The sequence below is a fragment of the Epinephelus lanceolatus genome, chromosome 19 (genome assembly GCF_041903045.1).
Source record: "Epinephelus lanceolatus isolate andai-2023 chromosome 19, ASM4190304v1, whole genome shotgun sequence".
NCBI lineage: Eukaryota > Metazoa > Chordata > Actinopteri > Perciformes > Serranidae > Epinephelus > Epinephelus lanceolatus.
This window is the reverse complement of record NC_135752.1, coordinates 22,579,422-22,606,342: the sequence shown is the minus strand read 5'-3', so window position 1 is coordinate 22,606,342 and position 26,921 is coordinate 22,579,422. Positions and strand designations below refer to the sequence as shown.

Here is a 26,921-nt window from a genome sequence, read left to right as displayed (position 1 = left end):
GCTCACAGTGAGCACTGAAGGAATTCTAATCAGGAGAAGTTTTAACTGGTTGAAACATGCAATCCTCATCGTGCCCCTATGCCCCTAAATCAGTGGTTCTCAACTGGTCTATCCTCAGGACCCACATTTTTCCTTAGTCATTAAGTCGTGACCCAAACAGGGGCGAAAATCCCATTTCATAGTTGGGGGGACAATAAACAGTAAAATTTTAGAGAATAATTCCAGGGGGGGACAAGGAAAAAAAGTTGTAGCCTGTCTTTTATACAGCATCTTTTATCGCAATTTGACGCTTTAATCTTCTCTCTATCTCTCCAACAGGCAGAGTGAATGTCTATACTAACTAAACTAAAACTAAAACTAAACATTTCCTGCAATTAAACTGGTAAACTGGTTTATAAACAGTGTGCTGTGAGACCTGCCGTTACGCACCTCACAACCGTGCGTAATAGTCACGCGTAATGACCGCTGCTCGTCTGCACGTATTTGATGTTTGTCTCACTGACAGGAGGAGAGCCTACAGACAGGTACCCATATGAACCGCTCCGCCACAACTGTGCATAATAGTCGCTCATAATGACCGCTCCTTGTCAGTTAGACTGCACGTCATTCATGTTTGTCTCACTGACAGGTGGAGAGCCTACAGACAGGTACCCATTGCTCCGCCACTGACTGCTCTTGTCCTGTCCTCTCCCTCTTCTTTCTCTCCTGTCCTGACTATCACTAACCTCTGAGCTTAATCATTAGCTTTTAGCTTAGCAGCACTCGTAATTGAGTAGGCTTTTGAACAATGCAGGAGAAATGTTGCAGACAGTTTATATTATCAGGCTGGGCCTGGGGCTTGTTGTAACAGTAAATGGGATGTGTTGTAACTTGTGTAAGTTAAACTGTGTCTGTGTGAGTGAACATCTTACCCTGCCATGCGCGATGTGAGCAGCGGTTCCAGCCACACACTGCTACTGCTGCCAAGCAGCCCCGCCCGTTGGAAAGACTGTGGGATATACCACTACTAGGAATGGGAGGGGGGGACTAAATCTTTTAAGATTTAAATAGCACATTATTGCACAATTATAATGAGCACTGTGCTTTTAATAAATCCTACTGCATTGTTCAAAAAATTATTAATTGTGTCTCAAATGATTCTAGGGGGGTACAGCTTTACTGAAGGGGGAGTCATGTCCCCCCTGTCCCCCCCGGGATTTCCGCCCCTAGACCCAAATTTTTGGCTTTCCACTCAAATCTATTTCACAGACACTTCCTTGAAATTGCATGACTTTTTTCATGAAATACAATAGTCTTTTGGCACGTATTCGTGTCTATTCATCATCTTTGCATTGACTATTGTATGTAATATACAGACTAACATTTTGAGAATTTCTAGAAAATATTTCTAGAAAAAAAGTTGTAAAATTACATGAACAAAGTTGCAATGTTTTGCAAAAACGTAAAATTTTTAGAAAGAAGTCAAGAATTTTTAGAAAAAAGTCGTAAAATTTTGAGAAAAAAGTAGGATTTCAAGGAAAAATCATAAAATTTCAGGAAAAAGTAAAAATATTGAGAAAAACCATTAAATTTTGTGACAAACATTGTAAAACTTTAAGAAAGGGTCATACATTATTTTGAAAAAGTTGCAAAATTTTGAGAAAAAGTTTGTAAAATTTTGAGGAAAAGAGGTACAATATTCCACAAAACATTTGTGAATCTGCGACCCAGTCAAAATGACCCCGTGACCCACTTTTGGGTCCCGACCCACCAGTTGAGAACCACTGCCCTAAATCTTACACACTGGAACTTTAAGTATTTGATGTACACATTTTCCGGCAGAAGACCCCCAAACCCACATTTCAAATATGCCTAACATATTGATAAGAAACCAACATCATTGAACGACAAGTCAGTGTCTTTGTGTGTGCTTGCAATAAAGTATGTTTAAATCACAGATACTCAGCCTTACAGATGTCATGATGTCTGAACACAACGGACAGTGTGAAGAGGCAGCAGACAGTATAGATAAATTGACTGGCAGTCCAGTTGTCTATAGGCTCTTTTTTTACCCCAGGTGGCCAATACTGCTGTTTGACTCAAGCACTTAAACAGAATTGCTTCAGTAAAAAAATGACCTGTGCACGTCAAGTCCAGTCTTCACACAACACCACTTAGTCAGCACAAAGAAACTGATGCTCAGACCTAATGCTCTGGCAAATGCCTGAAATAATGAGATTATGAGGTCAGTGATACAGGTATGATTCCATTAGCTGCTCTCATGAATATGAAACAGACTGTCAACAAAATATTTGTGTTTTTTTATTTGATTTTTGAAAAAAATGTATTCAATTTTAATGTTGTCAAATGAAATACTTGCCCAGTGAATTGATTTTGCAGTAAATGATGACAACAATGAGCCCTACAGTCTGTTTAGACATCCTCTTTAACTCGTCTTCTACCTTTTACGCTGCTACAGTTCAGAGTCAATTTAGAGGTTTTGGTTGCCGAGGCACGATTGAGGAATTTCAGCTTTTTTAACTTTTAAAAACTCACAGAAACCTCAAACCTTCCACACTGACTCAAAGTCAGATTCACATTTGTATCTTTTAGTCCTGCAAACACCGACGCACAGTAACAAATTACAGGATATTTGTGAACACCCTCGAGCCCTGTGATCTCTACAAAGTAACGGTGAGATTAGTGGAGACTTCTCTGCTTCTCATCTTCTCTGTTACTCCCTGGATGACGCTGTCCGTCGCCTCGTTGCCAAGCAACAGCGCAGCCACTGTCAAAGAATTCTGGGGGATGTTTAGGCAGCGGCATGCTTGGGGGGAAGGAGTGCGTGTGTTTGTGTGTGTGTGTGTGTGTGTGTGTGTGTGTGTGTGTGGTTGTAGTGGTGGCAGAGGAGAGGCAGGAGTGTGTGCTGGTCTGAGCAGAGAGTAGCAGGACACACTCAGTTGTGCATTTATATGAGAATTTTCTTTTAATCTTTTAATCTCAGCCATTATGCCACTTGGTGATTCATCAGGATCTATTTTACAATCCAGCCTTTTAATCAGTGTCACAAAGTACACCCCACTTATCTCTGACGAGTCAACTTCTCTCACACCAGGAAAAATGTATAGTTTACAATGTATGTTTTTTTCATATTTGCAGTGTGTTGTCATTGGTCACAAGGTCAAATTTTCGACCCCCAACAACACATGAAGCAAGCTACTGTCAGTTAAAACTGATCGTCCGTCAAATTCCTAAAATATTCAAGCAACATTACGGCTTCCAGAAGGTAAGTAAATGTGTAAAAAAGCAAAACTGCATGTTCGTACCAGACTGGATGCAGGAGGAAATCTAAAACTCTTTCTTGTGTGTCATGGCCTTAAGATTTCTACCGCTCTGTAATTGGCTTCCTGCATTTGCTGTCTGTCTCCTTTAATGCCCCTGGTTGTGCATCATACTTCCTTTCCTATCTCGTACATTTTCTCCACTACCTATTGCAAGCTGCACAGACAAACAGGAGTGTAGGTTTGTTTCAACATTGGGGGGGGACACATGTCACCGGGGCGTTGAGGGTCCTCCACCAGAAAATTTTGCACGTCACACACCTAATTTCCTGCATTCTGGTGAGTTTTATGCACTAATTTGTGCTTTTTCTGCATCAATTCAAAGTGTGAATGTCTTTAATTTTATCAGAATAAAAGCCTGCTACGTTTATGTTTTTATTGAAGAAGAGAAATACACATGCTCTAAATCAAAAGTAGACGTGTCCCCAGCTTGCACCCTGAAATCTACACCTACGCAGACGAACATCCAACTTATATCATGGCTGCTGGATGACATTAGTGTAGTGCTGCTCCCGCAATGATTTTAGAGGATAGTACACCAGCAGGTAGATGTATGGATGAACTTGTGTTCGTCCACTGACCCTCTCCTCTCAATTTACCTCTTTGTCCATTTGACTCAATGTCCTGTCTTACCCAAACATGCTTCCCACTATAAATTCCAATGACATTCCCTGCCACAGCGTTGCCTCTCTCTCTAACCTCTCCACTCCACTCTCCATCCTCTATAGCCGTGCCCTAGCAGCGGGGAGGAGATGCCTTCACCAGAGGAGGTTTATTTTAAGGATTCCCCTGTTCCCTTTGTCCTCTCTCTCCTCTCCATCTCTCGACGGGATGGTTTCATAGCCCACCCCGCCGACTGGGCCTCCTTCTCCCCTGCCAGGCCTTTTAGCCAGCGGGTTAAACATTGATTTGTGAATGGAGGGAAGCACAGTGGCCCCTGCGTAGAGTGCAGCGGTCCCCTACTGTTTCTGTGTGTACACACACACATCCCTACTATACACCACCAAGACTAACAGCCAACATGAAAGCTACTGTGCTAAAAGGCCTTTAATTCAACGACTGAAGATAGCTGAGAGTGTTTCAAATGTTTTTTGTGCAGCTACTTAGCCTTAAATTGTTTTGATTAGACTTTTAGATTTGCAAAGTTGGATTATTTTCACATTCAGCTTTGTGTTTTCTCGAAAACGGAAGCCAGTGTAACAGATGGAAGTGGAGGAGCAATATTTTGAGGGGAGAAATTTCTGTCAGAAAAATTTGAATACTGTGGAGGAGAGGTTAGAAGCAAAAATGGCTTATGAATAGAAGACACCTCAGCTATTAAATGACCAAGGATTTAAGTTTTGTTTTAACATTTGAGGAGACACATGAAACAGGGAGATGTGGGAGTTCTTAGCCAGAAAATGTTGAGCATTGGACACTTTCCTGCATTCTGGTGAATTTTATACACCAAATTGTGCCTTTTCTGCATCAGGTTATGGTATAAACATATTTAATTGTTTCAAAAATAAAAGTTCACAGCTACTTTAATGTTTTTTATTGGGGAGACAAATAAATATGTTCTAACTTTTGAGGGGGAAGTGTCCTCTGCAATCCGCTCTGAAATCTACACCTATGTAAAAAACAAAAGTCATATTAAGTCTTGTGGTTTGTATCTATCTAATATTTAAAGGTTTTGCTATATGAAAACTAATTTACAGCTTTAAAGGTGTTTCTAATCCACAAACATAAACTGTAGTACATCCCACATATCATGTCATCATCACTTGTTGAGCTGTCGGTCAGTTTTTGCCACATGTAGGTGATATTTCTAAATCAAAATAACAATTGTTTGTTGGCAGGTGTCTCTGTGATCCTAACAGTGTACTACAAAGTAAAATAACGTATCTCTGCACACATTATGATACACAGTCTGAACTCAGAGTGTTGAGACTCTTCAGATCCATAACCCCAAGTACCATAAGTGAGTGGATGTCAAGGTGAGAGTGAAAGTGGACCCTCTTGACTTCTCAGGGGTTTCCCGCCTCTGGAAGTGGAGTCACGGCATGAAAAGGCAAAGAGGGAGAGGAGGGAAAGAGGGGAGAGTGTTGAGGAGATGGAGGGGTTTGCTTTTCACCACTCAAAAAAAAGAGCAATGAATGAGTGACTGGCTGAATGAATGAGAGGCGGGCTGGGGCTGAGAGGGGCTCTGGCCCTGTGGATCAGCAGAGGTTAACTCGGCTTCTTCAGAAGGATGAAAAGGGAAAAAACGGATTGAGCTTTAAAGAGGAGGATCCCCTGCGCCCGGGGCGGGATCAGACAGGATGATTTATTAGAGAGAGAGAGAGAGAGAGAGAGAGAGAGAGAGAGAGAGAAGGAGAGAAGGAGAAGAGGAGAGAGAGGAGGTGGCGTTTGTAAGCATCAAAAAGCTGCAGAGCAAACGCAGCATTCAAAACTGCTGATATGCACGACATGAGGATGGGCTTGATTCAGACTCCAGCTTCCAGGGAGAGACACAGACAAGCTTAACACTTCTTACCTCTTGAATTATACTCTCACATTGGGGCGTTTATGCAAAACCATTTTACGCATGAACACAAAAGCGTGCCAACTCTCTTGATGGGATTTTTTTTGCAGTTGTGTGGGCATACAATCAGAAAACTAAAAAAGGTCTTTAATTTGGTTCTTTTGTTTTAATGCTTATAAATAAAACTTAAACTGGTCTCATTAGTCCCAGTGTTCAGGACAGGTGCGCCTAGGGGCTTTAAGATTTAACCGTGTGCGTAAAAGAACAGCAAGAGCAAAATAAGAGTTCATAATGCAATGCAGATACAAACTGGCCATTGCATCTTTTTCTATGCAGTGTCCTACATGAATAAAGATTTATCCTTATTTAAACTATAAGACAACGCGGCCTCTGTTGCCCCTTCAGTCCTCTGTCACATGCGCATCATATAATCCACTCATTTTCTGTCACTCCGGACAAACACTTGCCACACAGGCCTACAGTAGGCTGCCCTTTCTGCAGCAGAATGGCTGCACATGGCGCTGAAGGCACCGCTTTATGTCCAAGTGCCTGGTTACAGCGTTGCACTAGTTTGCTCACACAAGAGAGGGGGCACAAGACAAACACTAAACGTCATGCAGTGCGGTCAGAGAGTAAACAGTGTCGGGATTGTAATCTCTTTTTTGGGTAGAAAATAGGGCTGTTGTGTCTTTAAGAGGGGCTGCTGGTCCCTCATCGCAGCTGCTGGCGTGTGTGTGTGTGTGCGTGTGTGTGTGTGTGTGTGTGTGTGTGTGTGTGTGCGTGTGTGTGTGTGTGTGTGTGTGTGTGTGTGACATAGAGGACAGCGGAGATTCATTACTTAAGCAGTACAATGGACATTTATCACCCCGTGGTGTTATTCAAATTCAGTACCAAGCGAGGACCTTCTCCACTCCTCTCTCCGCCTTGCGTCGCGGCCGCAGCGTTTATTGTTGGAGCAGCGCAAAGAAAAAGCCAGGAGGGCAGAGAGACATCCATCCAGTCAGCCAGTCAGTCAGTCCGAGAGACCCGTAAAGGAAGGATGGGAGGAAGGCAGGCAAGAGCGTCTCACCGCTGCTCTTCTTCTTCTTCTTCTTCTTGCTCCTCTGCCTCTTTTTTGTCACCATCCAACGCTGCTCGCTGGGGGGCTTTTGGACGGAGCAGAGAGATCCGAGAGAACGCACGTCGTGGGAACTGAACCAAGGACGCACCAACGGGAACTAAGGGGTTTCCTTTTTTTTTTTTTTTTTTTTGACAATTTCGGTCTCATCACCAGCTATAAAACACCAGAGGAAAGAACCGCAAACGCTCCAAGTGCCTTTCTTCAAATAGGAGGGGATTTTTTTTTATTTATTCTTTTATTAAATTAACATCCGTGGAAAGCCATTGTGCATCTTGAGGCACCAGAACTGAACAGTCTTTCCCTAAATCGATGACAGTAGCCTATACAGGTGCAGAAATGGCGTTTTCCTGACGTTCTCACCTCGGACTTTAAATTGAAATTAATTCCACTTGAGCTGTTTGATTTATTTTTCTTTCTTTTTTTTTTTTTTTTTTTAAAAAAAAAGACTTTAAAAGTGAGACTCTGTGGTGAACCAAAGGAGATGACATTTTACTTAAAGATGCAACGGCCATGCAGCCATCTTAAGGGCCCAGGGATGTGGACACACTTGGGGTTAACTTTACAACTAGCAACCAGTGTACAGACAGAGAAAGTAAGAAATAAGATTCTTTCAAGCAGCAGCAGAAGTGTGGCTGCAAAAAAAAGACTTTCTTAATGTGGATGAGTCCAAGCTTCTGTGCCAAAGCATGTAAGGTGTACTAGCTTGGATGAAAGTTGCACCAGAGGCTGTATTTGAATATATTTCATCGCAAAAAAATATCTAGAGGTTTAGTTTTGTGCTGCAACAGCTCAGTGTTGGAAATGCACTGTGAGGTTTCTTTTAAACGAGGAGCCAAATCCGAGGCAATACTGAGCAGCGAGGATGTCAAAAATAATGCACAGAACTGCAACTCCCCATCTTGTAGAAAAAAAGAGAGGGAAAGAAAACAGTTTTTGGTGTCAGACGCAGGCAATACTGTCAAAGGGCATATAGGCTGCCGTAGCAGGTGCAGCCATGGGGCCTATACAATAACTGCTCGTGCACACTTGTGATTTAAATACTCAAATGCTTCATTTCTTCTTTTTTTCAATCATGGCAAAAGATATACAGAGTCTCTAGCGACTGATTGTCCAAACGCAATTCTTGAGTAAACTCAAATTCAACCCCAAGAATTGTGTATGGACATCTGTTGCTGCAGACTCACATTCATCACTGCTGGCTTTGGCCAAACGCCACAGCAAGAATGTGGGGCCTCCAAACCACAAAGGAGGCTCACAGAAAGGCCTTTAGTGTCGTTTTGTTGTGTAACTGTCTCATTTCAGGTAAGATTCAGAGCACATTTAGCATGTTATGGAGGACTGGGCCAAAATAAAGTGGAGGAAACCTTGACTCTGCCTCGTGTAGTGTGTTATTCGAGGTGTGCGTTGTGGTTGGCCCCGATTGGTATTTACACTTTGTCGAAGATCTAATCAAGACTGTTTGTTTTAAATGGCAAATATCGACCGGAAGCATTGATGTATCGACTGTGTTTGGCAAATAGTAGAAAGCAGTGAGTTGAGTGGTCGCAGAGTGAGGCCTGCATGCAGCACTGGTGCACGTGAGGAGCTAGAAACTGGACCAGGAGGCATGACCGAGGAGGGTGAATACGCACGATAACGCAGATAAAATAAATGTGAAAAGTCTTCCTTAAAAGCTGCATTTGGCTGTAAAAAATAATGAAATAATCCCTGATAATTTATTAATATATTAAGAGCACATTTAGAGCCTATTAAGGCAAAGTGCATCCTACAGGAAGGCACTTAACCTCAGATATATGACTGAAAACACCGTTTTTTAAAACGCACTTGGTGCTTCTAAACAAAGGCAGCACACTACATATTCATGTGCTGTAAAAAGAGAAAACACACACACACAGAGCAGAAGAGGCCTGGTGACTGATGCTGCCAAATCTCTGGAGTCAAACAGCGTCACTGATAAATCACGTGGGACACTTTTTGGCCCATTAGGTGTTTTTATGTTTTTGAAATTTGCATTCTTTTTGTTTTACAGCTTAAAAACAATTCTAATTATTCTTTTTTTAAAAACAATAAATGATTAAACATTTTAACTCACATTAATCTTACAAATAATTAAAATTATTGACGTTTTAAACGGTTGTTGCAAAAAATATAGGCTTGAAAGAATATTATTTCCAAAAGATATTTTCTTCTTTTTTTTTTTTTTAAAAAAGGTCTTATTTTGTAGACCCACCATTTAATTGAAAACAAAAGCACACACACACTCAGCCAATGTGTGTGTGTGCTGTTGTTGAACCTTAAAGGCTAACCTATCTTAATACCAGGAGCTCAGTGCATCATGTTTGCTTTGATGCTTTTGTGTGAAATTGACTCTGTTACTGTTTCTCCTTATTTTAATTTATTTTCTATCAGTAGCCTCTAAATTACAACCGCATATTAACTATTTTAATGCACAAAAGCAATGGTGTGTGCACGTGTTTTTCTACGTGTTTCAAAAAGAAAAAAAAATCTCACAAATAAAATGCTCCTTTTTTAATAATAATCATCAGTTGTAATATTTTGACTGTGGGGATAGATGCTAAATAAACACTTGGAATTAAGAGTTATTTAAACATCCAGGCTGCAAGCTTAGTCTGAGTTCTATATTTATAACTACAGTTTTGTTTCTCATAAAACTAACATGGTCTCAGCACTGCAGGAACCTATGGGTGCAGTAGGAAAACACGATGGAGAGCAAATCTGGCAACAGTTGCTTCTGTCAACACAATCCAAATATCATAGGGTTAATATAGGCTATATTTTCTTTTCTTCTTCCTTCTCCTTTTCGCTGTAGAAAAAAAAATAATTTTACAAACATCCTCCCAGCCTGAAAACTAAATCAATGCTATTATGTAAAATCATAATCTAGCACTTTATTTTTATTGGCTACTGTTTACTACGTGGCTGTTTATTGCAGACTGGATATCAGAGGCGCCTTTTTATACCCACTGTTGTAATCTGAGCTGCTCAGAGTGGGAATGATAGGCTACACGTGTGATGATGGTGATGGTGAGGCCAGGTCGACTGTCTCACCACCAGCATCGTCACGATCTCTCCTGTTGAGCAGACTGCTAGTCAGTGTGCAGGCTGTGCAGGTGGAGTGGGCCCAGGCAACAGTCCAAGCCCTGCATGCATTTAGAGCTGAGTGCATGACAATGGAAAGTGAGAGGGAATTAAATGTGGGTGCAGGTCTGATTGGATTATTGTTGGCTTTAACAGCTTAATTTAAAAACAAATGTTAATTATGAACTTTGAAACCTTTGGTGTTAATATTTGGTCCATTTTTATAATGGTGGCCCATAAGAGGCACCAAGCTTAAACACATGCAGAAATATATCTTTTCTTATTAAGTGTCCCACTCACACACACTCAGTACCCTCAGTGTATCCCAGGCCTGCACTGGCTGACACTGTGCTACACTTTCTCCTCTCCATAACCCCCTCGCAGCCTCATTAGCATTTCCTTTCTACCGGCCATTATCGGCCGGTTTCCCGTTGCAAATCGGACTCCACAACCGAGAAAAGGTTTTAGGTCGCCCCGGGCGTTCAGGGGAGGGCAGCCCGGAGGCTAGACCTCGACCTCCCGCAGTGGTCCTGTAGTTCACACCCCACCCACCACAATCACACACATGCACACACACACATGCACATGCACACACACACACACACCCTCCTCTCTTATGCATATTCCAGCTGAGTGGTGCTATAGGACGGTAAAATCTCCCCCAAGTCTCGTCTAATCAGCCTAAAACTGCAGTGAGATCACAGAGCTGGGCTTAAATCGATCAGATATAAGCTATCACCAGGAATTATCGAAGCGTGATGGAAAATCCTAATCGAGGAAAGCGTTTGGATATAGGCCTCTGTGTGCGGCACAGGGTGCTTTAGGTCCCTGCAGCCTAATATGCACCTTATGGTGACGTAGTCAGGAGAGATGTTGTAAAGTGCAGAAAAACACAAAATGTGGTTTGAGGGGATTGTAAAATAATATTGAGCCTATATTGAGCAGAGAATAATAATCACAGCATAGACGACACTTAAAAATAGCAGTAGAATTTCACTACTAAAATATATATATTTGCAATTGCAATAATAGGACATGGGAATTATATTTTGCTAATTTATTATAGCTTTAAGTCTTTATTTCACAACTGTATTTATGGCTGATAATTTTGCTCTTGTAGGAAGGTAGGTGGTGAAATAAATAATTAAAAAAATACTATTTTGATAATTAATTATAGAATTTATGGAATAAAAATATAGAGACACACTGTATTTCTAAAAAAAAAAACCTTTAATTTTTTTCATTTATGAGGAAAATTCTGAGCAAGAATACAATATATTTTAAGGAAAAAACCCACATTGGACAAAAAAAGCCAAAATAAACAAAATGATAAACAAAAAAAAAAATATATATATTTTTTTAAAAAAACCCTTTCTTTCATAACACTTTATTTTAACCCCTTTAATTAGCATTTCTGAGCACCATATAAACATTTATTACATTTTATAACACACTATAATGCAGTAATAAGTAAACTGGATATAGGTAAACTGGATATTTTTGTTTAATAATTATTTGCCAACAACTTTAACCCCACATGTGCAGCATCCATAACTGATTATTGATGTATAAACAGATAATGAATGACAATATAGTAAAACACAGATAAAATATGTCTTGATTGGAGAAGTTTTAATTGTTGACAAATACGTTAAAAAACACCTAAAATGTCCTTATATCTGCTTAAAACTATATTACAGTGTGTTATGAATATATTAAATGTTTACATACAGCTTAGAGATGCTAATTTGGGTTATAGGGTTAAAGCGAAGCGTTACCTTGTATTTTATCTTCCTGTGGACTGAAGGTCATTAAAGTTCCTATAAGACTGGGTCATACTGTCTTTCATGGTTATGCTGGAAGAGAAGATGCAGGGAGATGGAGGTTTACGCATGTGATGTGATGTACACTTGCACCTGTGAGTTGGCCGGTGTAACCTGAGCTTCATATGATTACACCTGTACAGTCTGATTTTCAAAAAATGTTACGCAAACGTCCACAGAATTCCCGTCTCACAGTTTCCACATTTTTCTTGGTAACCATCTCTGAATTTCCACTCATTCCTGCGGACCGACATCAATCACGGTCAGACCTCACGGTGCAGGCTGACACATCCACAGTGTCCAATGGGGTGGTGTGTTGTTGAGATGTGAAGGGAGGAAAGGAGTGAAGAGTGCAGAGGATGTGGAGAAAAAGGCTGTCACAGAGAAGTCAAAGATAGGGTTGCATTCCTCACTCGTTTTCTATCCTCCATGAAGAGTGGAAATAAACACAACGTTGTCTTGGTCTTGTAGTTGATAGTCCAGCTCCCCCTGAGGGTCAGAAAACACACACAATATTTAATATTCAAACATCACTGCAAGTCAAATATCTGTCTTTACTGATACAAATATGTGCACCACTCCTGTGTTCACTGGGGCCCAATCAATGACAAACTTTTCATTTCATTTACATCCTGTGTTGCGTCCTGTAATTGAATCAATGGATTCAAATTGAAGCGTTCACACTGTGTGTGCGTGTAAATATGTGTTCAGATATGAGACCCCAAGGACAAACTCGTCTTGCAGCTGCTTTCACATTACATGAAACATTAACTGACTCAGAGAAAATGAGCGATCTCAGTATCAGTGAACATACAGGCTCACCTTCACACTCACACACACAGTCCTGAATTAAATGTCCACATGAGTGTGTATAGTTACAGGGATCTACGCATGAAGATATGAACACAGCTGTGTGTATGATCACCAATCATTTAACACACCCTTAAAACAAACATAGGTTAAAAGAAAAAAAAATATGCAGGTTTTACAAGCTGCTGGAAACACACACACACACACACACACACACACATACACACCATACACACTCTGTGCACCATCTGACAGTGAACATGGCTCCCAGTGCTCACCATTAGCTCCCAGTCTGCATCATTGATAAGCACCAGGATCCCAGGTCTCCTGTGGGAAAACACACCGTTTTGAGTCAGACGCATTTCCCAAAGGTATCAGACGCAAACACACGTACACATGTGTGTAAAGGATACAGACAGGTCGGACAGAATGCCTCCAAAGACACAAACGCACTAAGGGAAAAAGCAATCTGTAGCCTGCATCAAAAACGAAAGACAAAAATCATATGAAAATACAAACTTACAAGTTGTTTTATTTCATATATAACTAAATTAGTGGAAGAAGCACTACAAAAGATTAAAATTATGTTTAATGAGAAATCACTTCCTCGTTTTCTTGGGCATGACATTTTATTTTGTCTCTAAATGTAAGCCTGTCAAATTAAATAATTTATATAAAAAACATTTCTTATTAAATTCTTACTTATTATATTCTTTGACGTTTTGGGGCCAAGCATTGGGACACAGAGGTCTTTTTTTGCTGTTAAAATGAAATTAATAGATAATAGTACATGATAATTAATTAATAGAAAAAATAAGTAAAATGTGTTTTTTGCTGAATTCATTCCAGCCAAAAAAATCTGATTTTTTAAAATTATTTTAATAATTGACAGCAAAATGTAGCCTACAGAAAAAAAATGAAATCAAGTCTGCAGTCTGAAATTAATAGACAACCAATATTATGTCTGAGAATACACACCGGTGTATTTATGATAATAAATATATCAGCATAAGTGATTGCATGAGTGTTCTATGTCCATGTTATGGCCCATATAAGATCATAAACAAGCACTATGGGGTTATTCTCACTGCTGCTAATGCTGTGTACATTTACACTGCTCTGTCTGCAAACATGCATGGAGCACTTGCATTACCAAGCGCAAAGTTCTGCATTATTCTGGCTAACAGGGACTGAGATTATTATTTTTTTTAATAAAAAAAGAGACATAAGCGGCTGAGGTAAAAGAGATCGTGCGGGGAAACAAACTGTCACCGGAAATTAATGGCGGCCCAAAAATAACACACACATACAGATGAAGCCTAAAAAAAATCCCCACCCTTCAAAGGAGGATAATGGGGATAATGGGGGGAGGGTGACAACAGGCACCTATGGGTGCAGCCGTCTCAACATATGTCGGTGTGTTTTATTTCTGAAAGCCACAGAGGAAACAGTTTTGGGGGAAAGTGGATGGTGAGATAATGCCTGAAGCAGCCTGAATAAGCTTCTCTCCACCTTGTGGACGCGCTATGACGTCAGTGAGAAAGGGCGATGTGAGAGGAACCTGTGAGTGCATACGTGTGTCCGTACAATCAGCACAAACACACACACACACACACTCACACACAACCAGGGCTGCTTTGAGAAAGCACAAAAAAATGGTAAAGACTGTAAACTAATCACACACACAGCGCCCGTAGATCTTTTTGAAAAGATAATGAAGAAACACCTTGATGATGGTTTGCTCAAAAACAGTGTGTGCTGCCAACATAAAGTACACACAAACACACACATCTAATCTATAAGGTTTATAGGTAGGGCAGCTTTTTTCCTCCATTCATTGGTGAGGTGGTGCTATAAATAGTCCTGCACAAAGGCAGCTGTAAAAGTCAGCCAGTCCTATAAGGCTGCTGTGAGTCCCAGACCCACACACACATACACACACGTGTGCGCACACACACACAAGCTCACACACACTTGCACACAGGTAATCATCTTACTGAAACCCATAACCTGAAGGCTAGACTGTTTTTTTCATCCCCAGCATTTCTGAACTGCAGGAAAAAAAATGCTTCAGAAAGCTCCTCAATTTCAGTTTCATTTTCACATTTTTAATATGTTGAATTCTGTTCTTATGGAGCTATTTTGATCAGATATCACAGCCATATTTGGCAGTTGTGGTTTTTGTTCCAGTGGCAGCACGATGTATGACAAATCCTTTAAGGTTATATTGTTGTACACAGATCAAGTGTGTGTCAAGTGCACGCACACACTTACACAGAGTCGCCCTGGACAAAGAGCTCAGGCCGTTCCTTCAGCAGGTTCCGTTGGATCCAGACCAGCAGCTGCTTCACGTCCCCTACACACACACACACACACACACACACACACACACACACACACACAAAGCCCATACAGAGGCAGACAACAGAGGTCACAGGTCAGGGGTTAAGGGTCAAGGTGCATGGTTCCAGCCCCCTGGTCGATGTGACGCGACAGAGGCACCAGGCGGGACGGAGGCTGTGTATATATATGTGTGTGTGTGTGTGTCTGTGTGCATGTATATTTATGAGTGTATGTGTATGTTGGGGGGGTGGAGGAGAGGACACTGGAAATTGGGGGGAGGGTTGACTGATGTCAATGGCCAAGAGCGACATTGTTCACCTTGGTTGGAAAGAAATAAAATTAATGATTTGTGTGTATAAATCTAGAAACGACCGTGCAGACTAGAAAAGAGCTCGACATGTAATTTTCAGAAGTTAAAATGAAGGAAGAAACTAAAATATGCAGCCAGACATTCCCCAAAACATCCATTTCTTAAATAAAAAAAATATAAAGATGTAATTTCTCTCTAGCATCACACTTGTAGTGAAAATGTTCAATTCAGGACTAATAAAATTCAGAAAATCCAGTTTGAGAAGAATAATTTTCTTTGTCAGAATCGGACATTAAATGCCTCTCGCTTGAGCTTGAATATCAGCAATGCTTGAATTTTCTATGAGTCTGACCTCGTGAACAATCAGATTGACCTTGTCTCAACAATAGGTTGAGCCTCAGTCAGACCAACTGACAGAACGCCACAAAGGCGACGACAATGAGAGGTTTTAGGATAAATCCCCACTAAACAACTAACGATGAATATATTATGGTTATGGCGGTTGTTAATATTAGGATTCAAGGTGGTGTAAGAGCTTTTGAGCATCTGGGTGTTAGTGCTTGGTGTTTTTCTGTATGTTATCTTGTAAAAAAAAAAAAAAAATAGGAAAACAGTGTAATAATAAACAAAAAAAAACAAGGTGAATACAAGAAAGCACATGACTGATATTTTCTTGTGACCATTTCCTGGTTGTGTGCTCAAGTGTGCGGTGTGTATCATAACAGCTGTCTTCTCAACATACACGAGCTCGACGCCTCGCGATAACACTTGAGAGGAGCAGCACTGCAATCACACACACACACACACACACATATGCTCACACAACAACATCAAAATTAATAGTATCAACCTCCTTGACCAGTTTGCACAGGAATGAAAAAGCAGAAAAGGATGAGGGATGGAAATGCACAAGGAGAGAGTAAATAAAGAGAAGAGAGGGAAGGAGAACAGCAGATGGAGGAGATGGGAGTGTAAGAAGACGACGGTGAGTCATCCCGAGCCAGGTGTGAGGAGAGCGGTAGAGCCGTAGCAGGTAGGCGTCGAACCACACGGGGATTCGGGAGTTCAGCTGGATCAGAGGCAGAGCTAATATCACATTAAAACAGTGCAAAGGCTGCAGTTTTTACATGAGATACATTCAGAAAAATGCAGGAGAAAGAAATGCTGCCAGCCCACAGGTGGAGCCAAATTTGAATTTTGCTTTCATTTTACATTAATTATTCTAGTAGACATGGAATGGAGGCTTGTATTTTGTGCATATCTAAAATTAGAGACATTTTAGTGTGTGAAATTCACCAAAGATTCGCAAAAATAGCTGCTTTTTTTTGTAAAATAGCAGGAAAATTTACAGAAAGAGGGGGTTATAATCAAAAGTAGGACCATACAACTAAAAAAATGCTGTTTTCGATTTCAGATTCATCTTACGAAGTTCAAAATTGTATTAATTCACCCATAAAACCATAGAAATTACAATGTTTTGCAGTGTATAAAACCTATATGACCACAAGATAAAATGTAAAGTAAAGAAACATCACACTAAGTTATAAAAGAAATATTAAAAGGCCTACATGCAGCATTTAGCTCGTGACGACAGATTTTAAGAGGCACCTGCCTGGTCACTGTGGCAACAGACTGTGTGGATGATATGTGATGTATAAGGTGTGTGTGAGCGTATGCATGCGTGTGTGTCCGCACACGTGTGTCCCAAGCCTTGTGCAAACGGTGCTCAGGTTAATTGCAGTGCTGTCGGCCAGCTCAGTACTATAATGATAGCGTTGGTTTTCTACGGTTCCAGGCCTCCATATATAAAAAAAAAAAAAGACAAATACCTCCCTTTGCTACACACACACACACACACACACACACACACACTACAGAGTACTAGGCAGTGAATATTGACCTGTACCTCTGCAGGGCTAAAAACAGAACTAATCACTACAGCAGTCATAACTCCTTCTTTGTGGTGACTCCTTTCTTTGCTCTGCCTTTAACTATTGGTAATTTTTCTCCACCATTACCCCTTATTCCCTCTTTCATCCTCTCGCCCATTTACTTTTTCATTTGTGCTCTCTGCCTCTCTCTCCGTCACACACACACTCTCTCTCATTCTCTCATAAACCCTGCTCTCCTCCTCTCTTTCCCTCCTTCATCTCTTTCCATCTTTCGCCCTTTTGTTTCCCTCCCTGGAGACACACGCAGGCAAACATGTTAAAAGTTGCACATAGAAATAAATAGGTTGTGTTAGCTCAGCACACGGGTCGGCAATAATTCACTTTCATCAATTAAGCTCTTTTTTATGACATAAACAGTCATCAGGCGCTGCCCTGTTAAAGGCTACAAATCTATATCATCCACAAGCAAACAGACAGGCTTGTCTCAATGAAGTGTTTTAAAAATGGAAGACAATGTAAAGACTTCAAGAGTTAGAGTGAAAGAAAAGGACGGCGACACGGAAAGGCTGAGAGGTGAAGGTTTTTGATGGCGCTTTGCGGTCCAGGTAGAGGGGGAAAAAGAAAATGAGGGAACAAACGGCCAAGAGAGGGGGAAAATGCGTCACAGGCTCCCGAAGCATCTTGGGATAGCTGCGTTGCGTGGGTGGGAAGGAGACATGGAGGGAGGGGAGGGAAAAGGCGCCATTTTGACGCCGATTCAAAACCGCGCCCGCTTTTCTTTTGTGCATGTAGTTTTTCCGCCCTTTCTTCTCCTTTTGCTTTTCTGTCTTTGTGCGATTATGATGGTCATGTGAGGGGGGGGGGGGGGGGATGAGCTATCCATCTTTCTGCTGATGCGTGGGGCAAAAAAACTGTGTGATCCTTAGACCACGGGGGTTTTGTTGTGTGTGAGTGTATGAGAGAGAGTGTGAGTTAGATAGGGAAAGAGAGAGTGAGTGGGGGTGGGGTCTTTCAGTCGAGGGTCATCAATCACTGACTGGGGTCAAAGAGAAATACGAAGGATTCAGAACCAATTATATCTGCCTTCACTGCACCCCCTCTGTACGAACACACACTCGGGCAAACACACACACACTGCCGTGTAAGGCGAAATTAGTTCGGAGCGACATTTTCAGGATCAGCAAACCTGCCAGACGCACAACCGGTCCAGACTTTAGATCACAATGAGCAAGAACGTCCAGGAAATGTTGTGTCAAAATGTCTGCGCTTCTGTGATGTCAAAATGATGAACTTGGTGCACAACATGGCAAAAACTCACTCTCTCACACACACACATATACACACACACTCACACACAGGGCGGCTGGTGCAGCAAGGTCATATCTGGCTGACATTCCCTGCTCTGGTCAACTTTTGTCTTTTTGTTGTCGTGGTAACATCAGCGCCATGGATGAACACCCTTTGTTTAGTCAAATACCAAAGACACATATTTCGTTTGTTCCCTCTCTTTGTAACACACACTCACACACACACATATTATAAATAAACTCACAAGATATTTTAACCTCTAGGCAACTTCCATTCACTTCACTCTCCCTCTCCTTATTTTGTCAATGACCCGGGCCCTGAACTGGGTTTGGGAAATAAAATGGGGCTGCAGGCGGGTTTTCCCTAGACTCTTCCATGCTGAGTTAGTGACCCATATTGGAAGGAGCCTGAATCCCACAGCAAAATAAAATCTAATCAATTTGGATCCTGAGGTGGAGAAGTTTTTACGAATTGAGAAATGAGCACACGCCTGCCGAGTCAGCCAAAATGATCTCTGACAAAGAAAAAAGCTTGTCACCCTACAGCTCTATTGCAACCCACAGAAATAACATAAACTTCTCCTTTAGCTCCCTTTACCTCCACTCACATACACACATATGCTGGCATTACCAGCAGGGAACATGAACAGGTGAAGGAGGCAGAAGGGATCAGTTTAACGGTGAGGATCGAAGGACAGAGAGAGAGAGAAGAAATGTGAAGGTGATAGGAGGATAAGGGCTTGTAGGAGGAAGTTATAGGAGAGACGTGCAATGGGAAAGCTACTATATGACATATTGACATTGGTTTTTAAATGCTGGAGAGAAAAAATATAAATAGAGCTTGCGTTAACACTGATTATTGGTATAGTGTCCTTAATACCTGACACTCAAAATGCAGCATATCAGCTGAAATACATCTGAAGTTGTCAAATGTTAATTTGGGGGGGGGCTGCTTCATGAAGCAACATGTGTCTCCATGTTGTTGCAGCAGTGCTATTATCACGACTCTAAAAAGTTATAGCCCTGAAAAATAATGCAAAAAATAACATACATCACAAGCCACAAATTGCAACATGCGTGCCGTTCCTCCTTGACAAAGCCTACTATAAATGAATTTCCATATTGTTCATATTTCACTGCAAGTGGCCTGAGCTGTAGCTACAATGTCAGGTCTCTAAAAAGACTTCCTGGCTGAATAAAGGTTAAAATTCATAAAAAGTTTGGCCATTATGATGTATAAAAACAATCTGTGCACCGTGGTTATTACCTGTAATTATGTGAAATCAGGACAATATGGCTTCACAATTTAATGCAATTTATCTTTAAATGATTGCCAAACATTTCCAAACCATCACCAAAAAGCCTCACTGAGGTATGTAGGATCACAATCTCAGGTTAAGAACCGAAATATCATTAACAAGGGGGGGGGACACATGTTCAACAGTGATGGATTTTTTGGTTTCTCCTCTTCACACGTGGCAGGAAGTCACTGGTTTTCATTCACTTCAGGACATTATGACAGTCAGCTTGGCAAGGCTGTAAACTTTATGTGTAACCCTCACACTGAATCTCATTATCTAGTTTTGGTGGTATGGTATGCAGCTAAAAACATATTTGAAAAGTCAGCAAAGATGGTGCATTCAAGTGTCAGTGGACTGAGGATCAGTTTACCACATTGCATTAACAAACAGTCCTGTTAGAAAATTAAAAACTGAAGACAAATAATATGCAAAGATTGATGTTGTTAACTGGATTTCTAAGTTAAATGAAAAAGTTACGTAGTAAAAAATTGTAAGTTATCAACTGAGATGTCTGACGTTTCCCACCATGAACACATGACATACAATATGCATGCTGTGCAATGCCGAAACACTTAACGGGTCATTTAAATGGCGATTCTAACTACAACACTCTTTAGGAACATTTCTCATCTTTGGGTTTTTACCTTAAACACTGCGTTTATTTCAAAGAGGGAAAATCTTGGAACATCACTGTTTCACAATGAGGGTCTATGAACATGAACAGACAGGTGATACTCACAGGGTTCGGACTGGCTTGGAAGAGTCACATGATGCTCCTTCACACCGTTGAAAAGCAGCTCTGCTCCACCGCTAGACAAGAAAAGTGTCAGATTGATCAATAACATGCATTTTTGTGGAATGTAGATACTTCCACACGATTCAGGAAGAACTAGACATCTGTTAACATGACATGAAGTGTAGCTGAGTTGAGAGTGTTGGAAAATGAAAATACTGTTGCTGTTAAATACTGTTGTAAAATACCTCCTCAGATAAAGAACATATGATGACCACACTGTTACTGCGTGAGTCTTTTGGGGTGGGTCAAAGTCAAGTCTCAGGTCTTAATGATTCATGGGTTTAGTGTTTAATGCTAAAAATAAAGACGTTTTTTAACATTAAAAAGTTACTTTTGTTTCGTTAACATGTCTTATTCAGCTATTTTAGGAAGCTGGTCAAAATCAGAAACATTTCTGAGTAGGATGGAATTAAAATAAATAATTCAGAATATCTTAAATGAAACAGTTTGACCACCAAATATCAACACAACTTTTGGACAAATATTTAGTTGGTTCAACTTAAAAAAAAAAATTGAAGTTAAAGCAAATCATGTTGGTTGTACTAAACTCATTCAGTTTGTCGGATTATAAAAGACTCATGGGATTTACTCAATAATGCCGGAGTGGAACTACACAAAAAGAAGGATGCAAATCGTTACCTTAACTGTTTTAAGTTGAACCAGTGGATCACTTTACTTTGAGTCAAGATTAACTCTGTCATGTTACAGTGTCATGTTCTTTATATATCTGAGCACTGAGCAAGGAGGCTTCATGACAGTAAGTTATGCAAGAAGGATTTTTTGCATTGCTGTGAAGTACTTTGAACTGTCAGGTATTTAATTCACTGGATTAACCAAAAACAGACATCCCTGCCTGGTTAATTTATTAATAAATTTGTCAACTGATCCTTTTCCATATTTTTTTTTCCTGCTCACCATTATTTGACCTTTACAATATCTTCAGAAAGAAATGGAAATGTAGCAAATTTATATCATCAGGATCTTTTAATTGGAGGTCCAAAGTAATTTAACAAAGAAAATTGTTTTTTCAACTTACATATTGTAATTTAAAAGGAGAAACAAAAAAACAGCATGTGCAGCAACAACGGCACCCCTCTTTAATATTTGGTTGTACACCTTTTGGCAGGGATGACAGCCTCCAAACATTTCTTGTAGCCATCTATAAGCTTCTTGCACTTCTCAGCTGGTATTTTCTCCCACTCTTCCTTTGCAATTTGTTCAAGCTCTTGAACGTTTGCAGGGTTCTTTTCCCCAATGGCAGATTTCAGATTTTCAATCGGATTGAGATCAGGACTCATTGCTGGCCATTTTAAAACAGTCCATTTTTTCCTTTTCAACCATTCCTGCGTGCTTTTGGATGTGTGCTTCTGGTCTTTGTCTTGCTGGAGGACCCATGATTTTCGACTCAAACCAAGTTTTCTTACACTGGGTAGGACATTTCGCTCTAAAATCTCTTGGTAATTTTCTGATTTCATGATTCCTGTGATACGGTCAAGGCCTCCAGTACCAGATGCAGCAAAGCAGCCCCACAGCATTACGGATCCTCCACCATGCTTAACTGTTGGTAGGGTGTTCTTTTCCTTATAGGCTTCATTGCGCTGTCTGTAAACAAACTGTTGGTGTGCATTGCCAAAAACCACTATTTTGGTTTCATCTGTCCACAGAACATTTTCCCGGAAGGATTGTGGTTTGTCCAAGTGCTCTTTGGCAAATATCAGTCGTTCCTTTTTATGTCTTTTCCTCAGCACTGGTGTCTTCCTTGGCCTTCGCCCATAAAGCCCTGCTTGGTTTAGTGTGTGGCGTATGGTACTTGTTGAAACCATGACCCCAGACAGGTTGGCCTTCAGGTCTTTGGATGTTTGACGTGGTGTTTTTTCCACCATTCGCACCAAACTTCGAAGACTTCTCTCATCAATTTTTCTCCCCCCCCCACATCCAGGGAGGTTCTTGACAGTTCCATGCTTGGCAAACTTTTTAATAACATTACGCACTGTTGAAACAGGGATACCAAGGTCTTTGAAGATGGCCTTATACCCTTTGGAGGTCTTGTGTTTGCTAATAATAGCACTTCTGATGTCCTCAGACAGCTCCTTTGTCTTCACCATTGTGACAAAGGAACAGGGAATAACAGGTGTCGTCGTCGTCGTTGTTGTCGTCGTCGTCATCCTCCGCTTATCCGGGTCCGGGTCGCGGGGGCAGCAGCCTCAGCAAAGAAGCCCAGACAGTCCTCTCCCCTGCCACTTCTGTCAGCTCTTCCGCGGGAACCCCGAGGCGTTCCCAGGCCAGCCGGGTGATGTAGTGCCTCCAGCGTGTAAATTGAGAGCTTCGCTTTCTGGCTAAGTTCCCTCTTCACCACAACGGACCGGTTAAGCGCCTGCATCACTGCTGACGCCGCCCCAATCTGCCTGTCAATCTCCCGCTCCATCCTACCCTCACTCGTGAACAACAATAACAGGTGGCTTTTTAAAACACGGAAGTCATCATTCATTGGCTAATTCATGTCACATGGGCACAGACAATTTATCACAGGTGATTCTCATTTGTGATTTATCACAGGTGAGTCATAATGTGTATCCATACTGATTTACAGCAAAGGGTGCCAATACCAGTGTCACAGCAAGCTTTACATTTTTCTATTTTTTCATCCCATTGTTTATTGTTTTAAATTGTTGTTTATCATTTGCTCCTTTGTATCAACACGCGTTCTCTATAGAAAAAAAGTTGTTTCACTTGATTAATTTTCTTCAGGAGATATTCCACATTACGTACTTAGCTTCATGGGTGCCAAGAATGGTGAGCAGGACTGTATGCAAGACCGGAAGAAGGTTGTGAAATAAGAGTGTCTTGTAATGTCATGAGGGATGGGCCATGAATTAATGGATTTACAGATAATTACATAATGGTTTAATTTAAAGGTTTGGCATTTCCTCATTTCTTCTGAGAAGTTTGCGGAGAAAGAACGGCACTGCACCACAAATTGTACCTGATGAATGTGTGGTGACCAAAACATTGTTAATAAACAGTTTTTGTCTGTTCTTTCAGAGTCACAGTTTATGATCCAACAAATCTTTGAAGAGATAATAATAATTGGGAAAATGGACAAAGTTCTGAGAGTCATTTAAGTTTTTTGTTACCTAAGTTAGATATGCTGATCAACCTAAACCCAAGAAACAATTAATTTATTATTGTCAAATTGTATGCTTATCTGTAGACATGTTTGCATGTTCAGCTGACCTGCTGTGAACTGGCAAGACAGGAATCTTCCTATCAATTACTGTAATATAACAGTTACTTTACAAATAATCTGGTAAATAAACTGCATCTACATAGAGCATGTCTACCTTACCTACCTCAACCTTACAATCTGTTTCTCATTCACCCACACATCCATACTAGTGTTTTTAAAAAATACTGATTTATTGATTCATATCGATTCTGAATATTTGAAATGGTTTCAATATTTATTTTCTGCAATATTGATACAAAGGTACCAGCTGTGCTTTCTCGCTCCATCTTATTTATAGACTTTATTAATCCCCCTGAGGGGAAATACAATTATACTAATTATTATATTACTAATGTTTACTACAGTCATTCTACTGTTGGTATCAAAAATACCAAAAAATGGCATCGAATATTGATATTCTTTCAATGTACTGTATCAAAGTTAGAAATTTTAGTACCGTGACAACACTAATTCATACACAGAGGATGACGCAGCTGTCATGTCAGGCGCTGGCTCAACCCATCAGCAGCAACAAAGTGTTATAAAAAAATTATATTGCCTATATTATGATACAGATTTTGTTCTTCTCTTCTTGATATAGATAAACAGTTTACCAAGAAAAAGGACTTGATTCTAAAAGGGAAACACCACCTCAATTAAGGATTCCAATATGTTATTTCCATGGCTGAGGAAAGTTCAATCAATATTTGTGAACGTGAGCTGCTCTCTCTCAAAGCCAGAAACCAGAGGAGTAAGTCTCAAACCTGTGATGTCATAAGCTATAAAGAAGGGCTGCAGAATATAAGGACAATATGTGATATGCGATAACATTGTTTAATATTGCGACAACGTTAAATGACGTGCAATAAATAGACAGATATCAAAGTGTACTCAGTGTTGCTTAAATAAGACAAACTGCTTGTTGAATTTAAAAGAATGAAAGGAAATTATTTCCGACATTCTTTTGTTAAACTAACTTTACACTGAACTGACCACAAGAAGCACCAATACAAAACAAAATCAAAGTTCCATTTTTAATTAGAGTTTTTTACTGATATTCTCTTTCAACTAATTAAAAAACATTCCAGAATGCAGGTTTATTATGCAAGTTAATATTGTGATGATGATAAAATCTATCTGATGGCAAAAAAAAGTGGTGACTGATATTGTTGTTGGGGTTTTTTTTGGTGGGCTTTTTTTTTTTTAAGATATTTTTATGGGCATTTTTTGCCTTTAATTGATACAATAGTGAAGTGTGAAAGGGGGACAGAGAGAGGGAGAGACATGCAGCAAAGGGCCACAGGCCGGAGTCGAACCCGGGCCGCTGCGGCAACAGCCTTGTACATGGGGCGCCTGCTCTACCACTAAGCCACCGACGCCCCTTTGGTGGGCTTTTTTAAATGGTTAAAAAGGAACTAACTGAGGCAACGTCTGCTCACCACCATTAGATTTGAATGTACGTGATGCAAGGATTTTCTACGCATAAGTTATTGTAAATTAACATTGTGATTCGGTCTTTTGTAGTGCTCTCAGTCCTGAAACACAAAATGTACCCATATACTTATTCTGAATCGCAAATGTGTAATGTTTGTAAAAAAAAACACACTTCATTTTTAAGTACAGTTATTTTCCAGCACAGAGTTTTTATTTTGAATTCCCCTTTCCTGCTGTAGAGTCAGTAACTAATGGACAGCTGCTTGACAGAGACAGCAAACTAGCTTGATGACATGTCCAAACATAAGTATGAAGCTGAATGTACTTAACTGTGTGGACCTTCAACTAATGACTGAGGAGAAATCTGGACCCTGGCTGGACCAGCTGGGAGCCACTGATCTCAAACATCTTTTCCTATTCATTGTCTATGGAGCAGCCCCAGACTCTATACCCCATGACAGCTCAAGTTAGAGTTTTAACACTCTGGTTTTTGGATTTGGGAGGGAGTTGTTCATGTGCACTAATATCTTTGGAGTATTTTAGACCAGAGGATTAACGTATGAATTTTGAAAATGGGTGAAGTTCCCCTTTAACCCCCACCCATGTGCTGCTGTTTTGCACGTCACTGATTATGTTCAGTGACAGTCCTGGCATGTTTTACTGGACAGACTTTGCACATCTGGCTGAGCTGCAAGAGGAACCACGGGGGGTGATCAGTCCGACGGAGTGTGAGATAACCTCATTGTTTTAGATGTTTTACAAACTGCACAGTGCAGCAGCGTGACTAGACAGAGAAGATGTTAAAAGTCGAGTCAAACAGCTCTGCTCAGTTTTGTCCCTGTGTAACGTTATCTGAGTGTTTTTTTCTCTGCTCTCACACAAGCCAGCACACAGCCTCTTTCTTCATCTGTCTCTCCCTGTCAAATAAGAGACAATAAGCGAACTCATGATGGAAAATATTTCATAAACAAACTCCAGACTAGCAGGAGGCTAGCTGTCACACTGATCTGAGCTCGTGTTTAAACGAACAAAAGACAACGACACAAAAACAAATGAACACGACTGTTATCCAACGTCTTGTCTCCTCATAAGTACTAACAGAAGAGCAAAACATGTACACCAAACTATCTTAAAGGGTTTTAAATTCGCCTACCCAAACTCCAGATGAATCGTTATGGGCGCTGCCATATTGTCGGCACATGCAGGAAGTAGTGGAGGTGGGAGACGGAAGTGACGTGTTTGGACAGAGACTTCAGCGATGGTAAGGGGACATTTTCTTTTTATTAAGCTAAATTTCTTTATTCAGTCACATTTTGTAGTTATTTTCATTGAAATGTAATGCTATTTTTTATCTATAAAACTTTTAACAAATAAGAAATCCATGTCAGTCGCTTATATTCACTGAGACACGCAGATGAAGTCTGTCACATAAATGATTCTTATTTTTTAAATCCTTTTTTACATTTTATCATCATGTTTATTACTGTAAGAACTAATTTACTTCGTTTTTTATAATGAACTGGCATTACCAATTGTTTGCACATTCTTTTAACTAAATAAAATAATAATAAAATTAGAGGAGACTTAAAATGATAAGCAAACTAAAACAAACTCAGAATTAGCCTATTTAAGAATGA

At 40.4% G+C, this 26,921-nt stretch overlaps 1 protein-coding gene across 1 annotated transcript; it reads right to left on the bottom strand.

The window, feature by feature from the left end:
- Positions 1–11,258: 11,258 nt before the first annotated feature.
- urm1 (ubiquitin related modifier 1) lies at positions 11,259–26,514 on the bottom strand. Its single transcript, XM_033646261.2, has 5 exons — positions 26,438–26,514; positions 20,568–20,638; positions 14,950–15,031; positions 12,954–13,002; positions 11,259–12,354 (listed from the first exon to the last, which is right to left on the bottom strand). Exons 1-5 carry the CDS (start codon positions 26,470–26,472, stop codon positions 12,286–12,288), a joined length of 306 nt encoding a protein of 101 aa, XP_033502152.1. The 5' UTR covers positions 26,473–26,514; the 3' UTR covers positions 11,259–12,285.
- Positions 26,515–26,921: the final 407 nt, after the last annotated feature.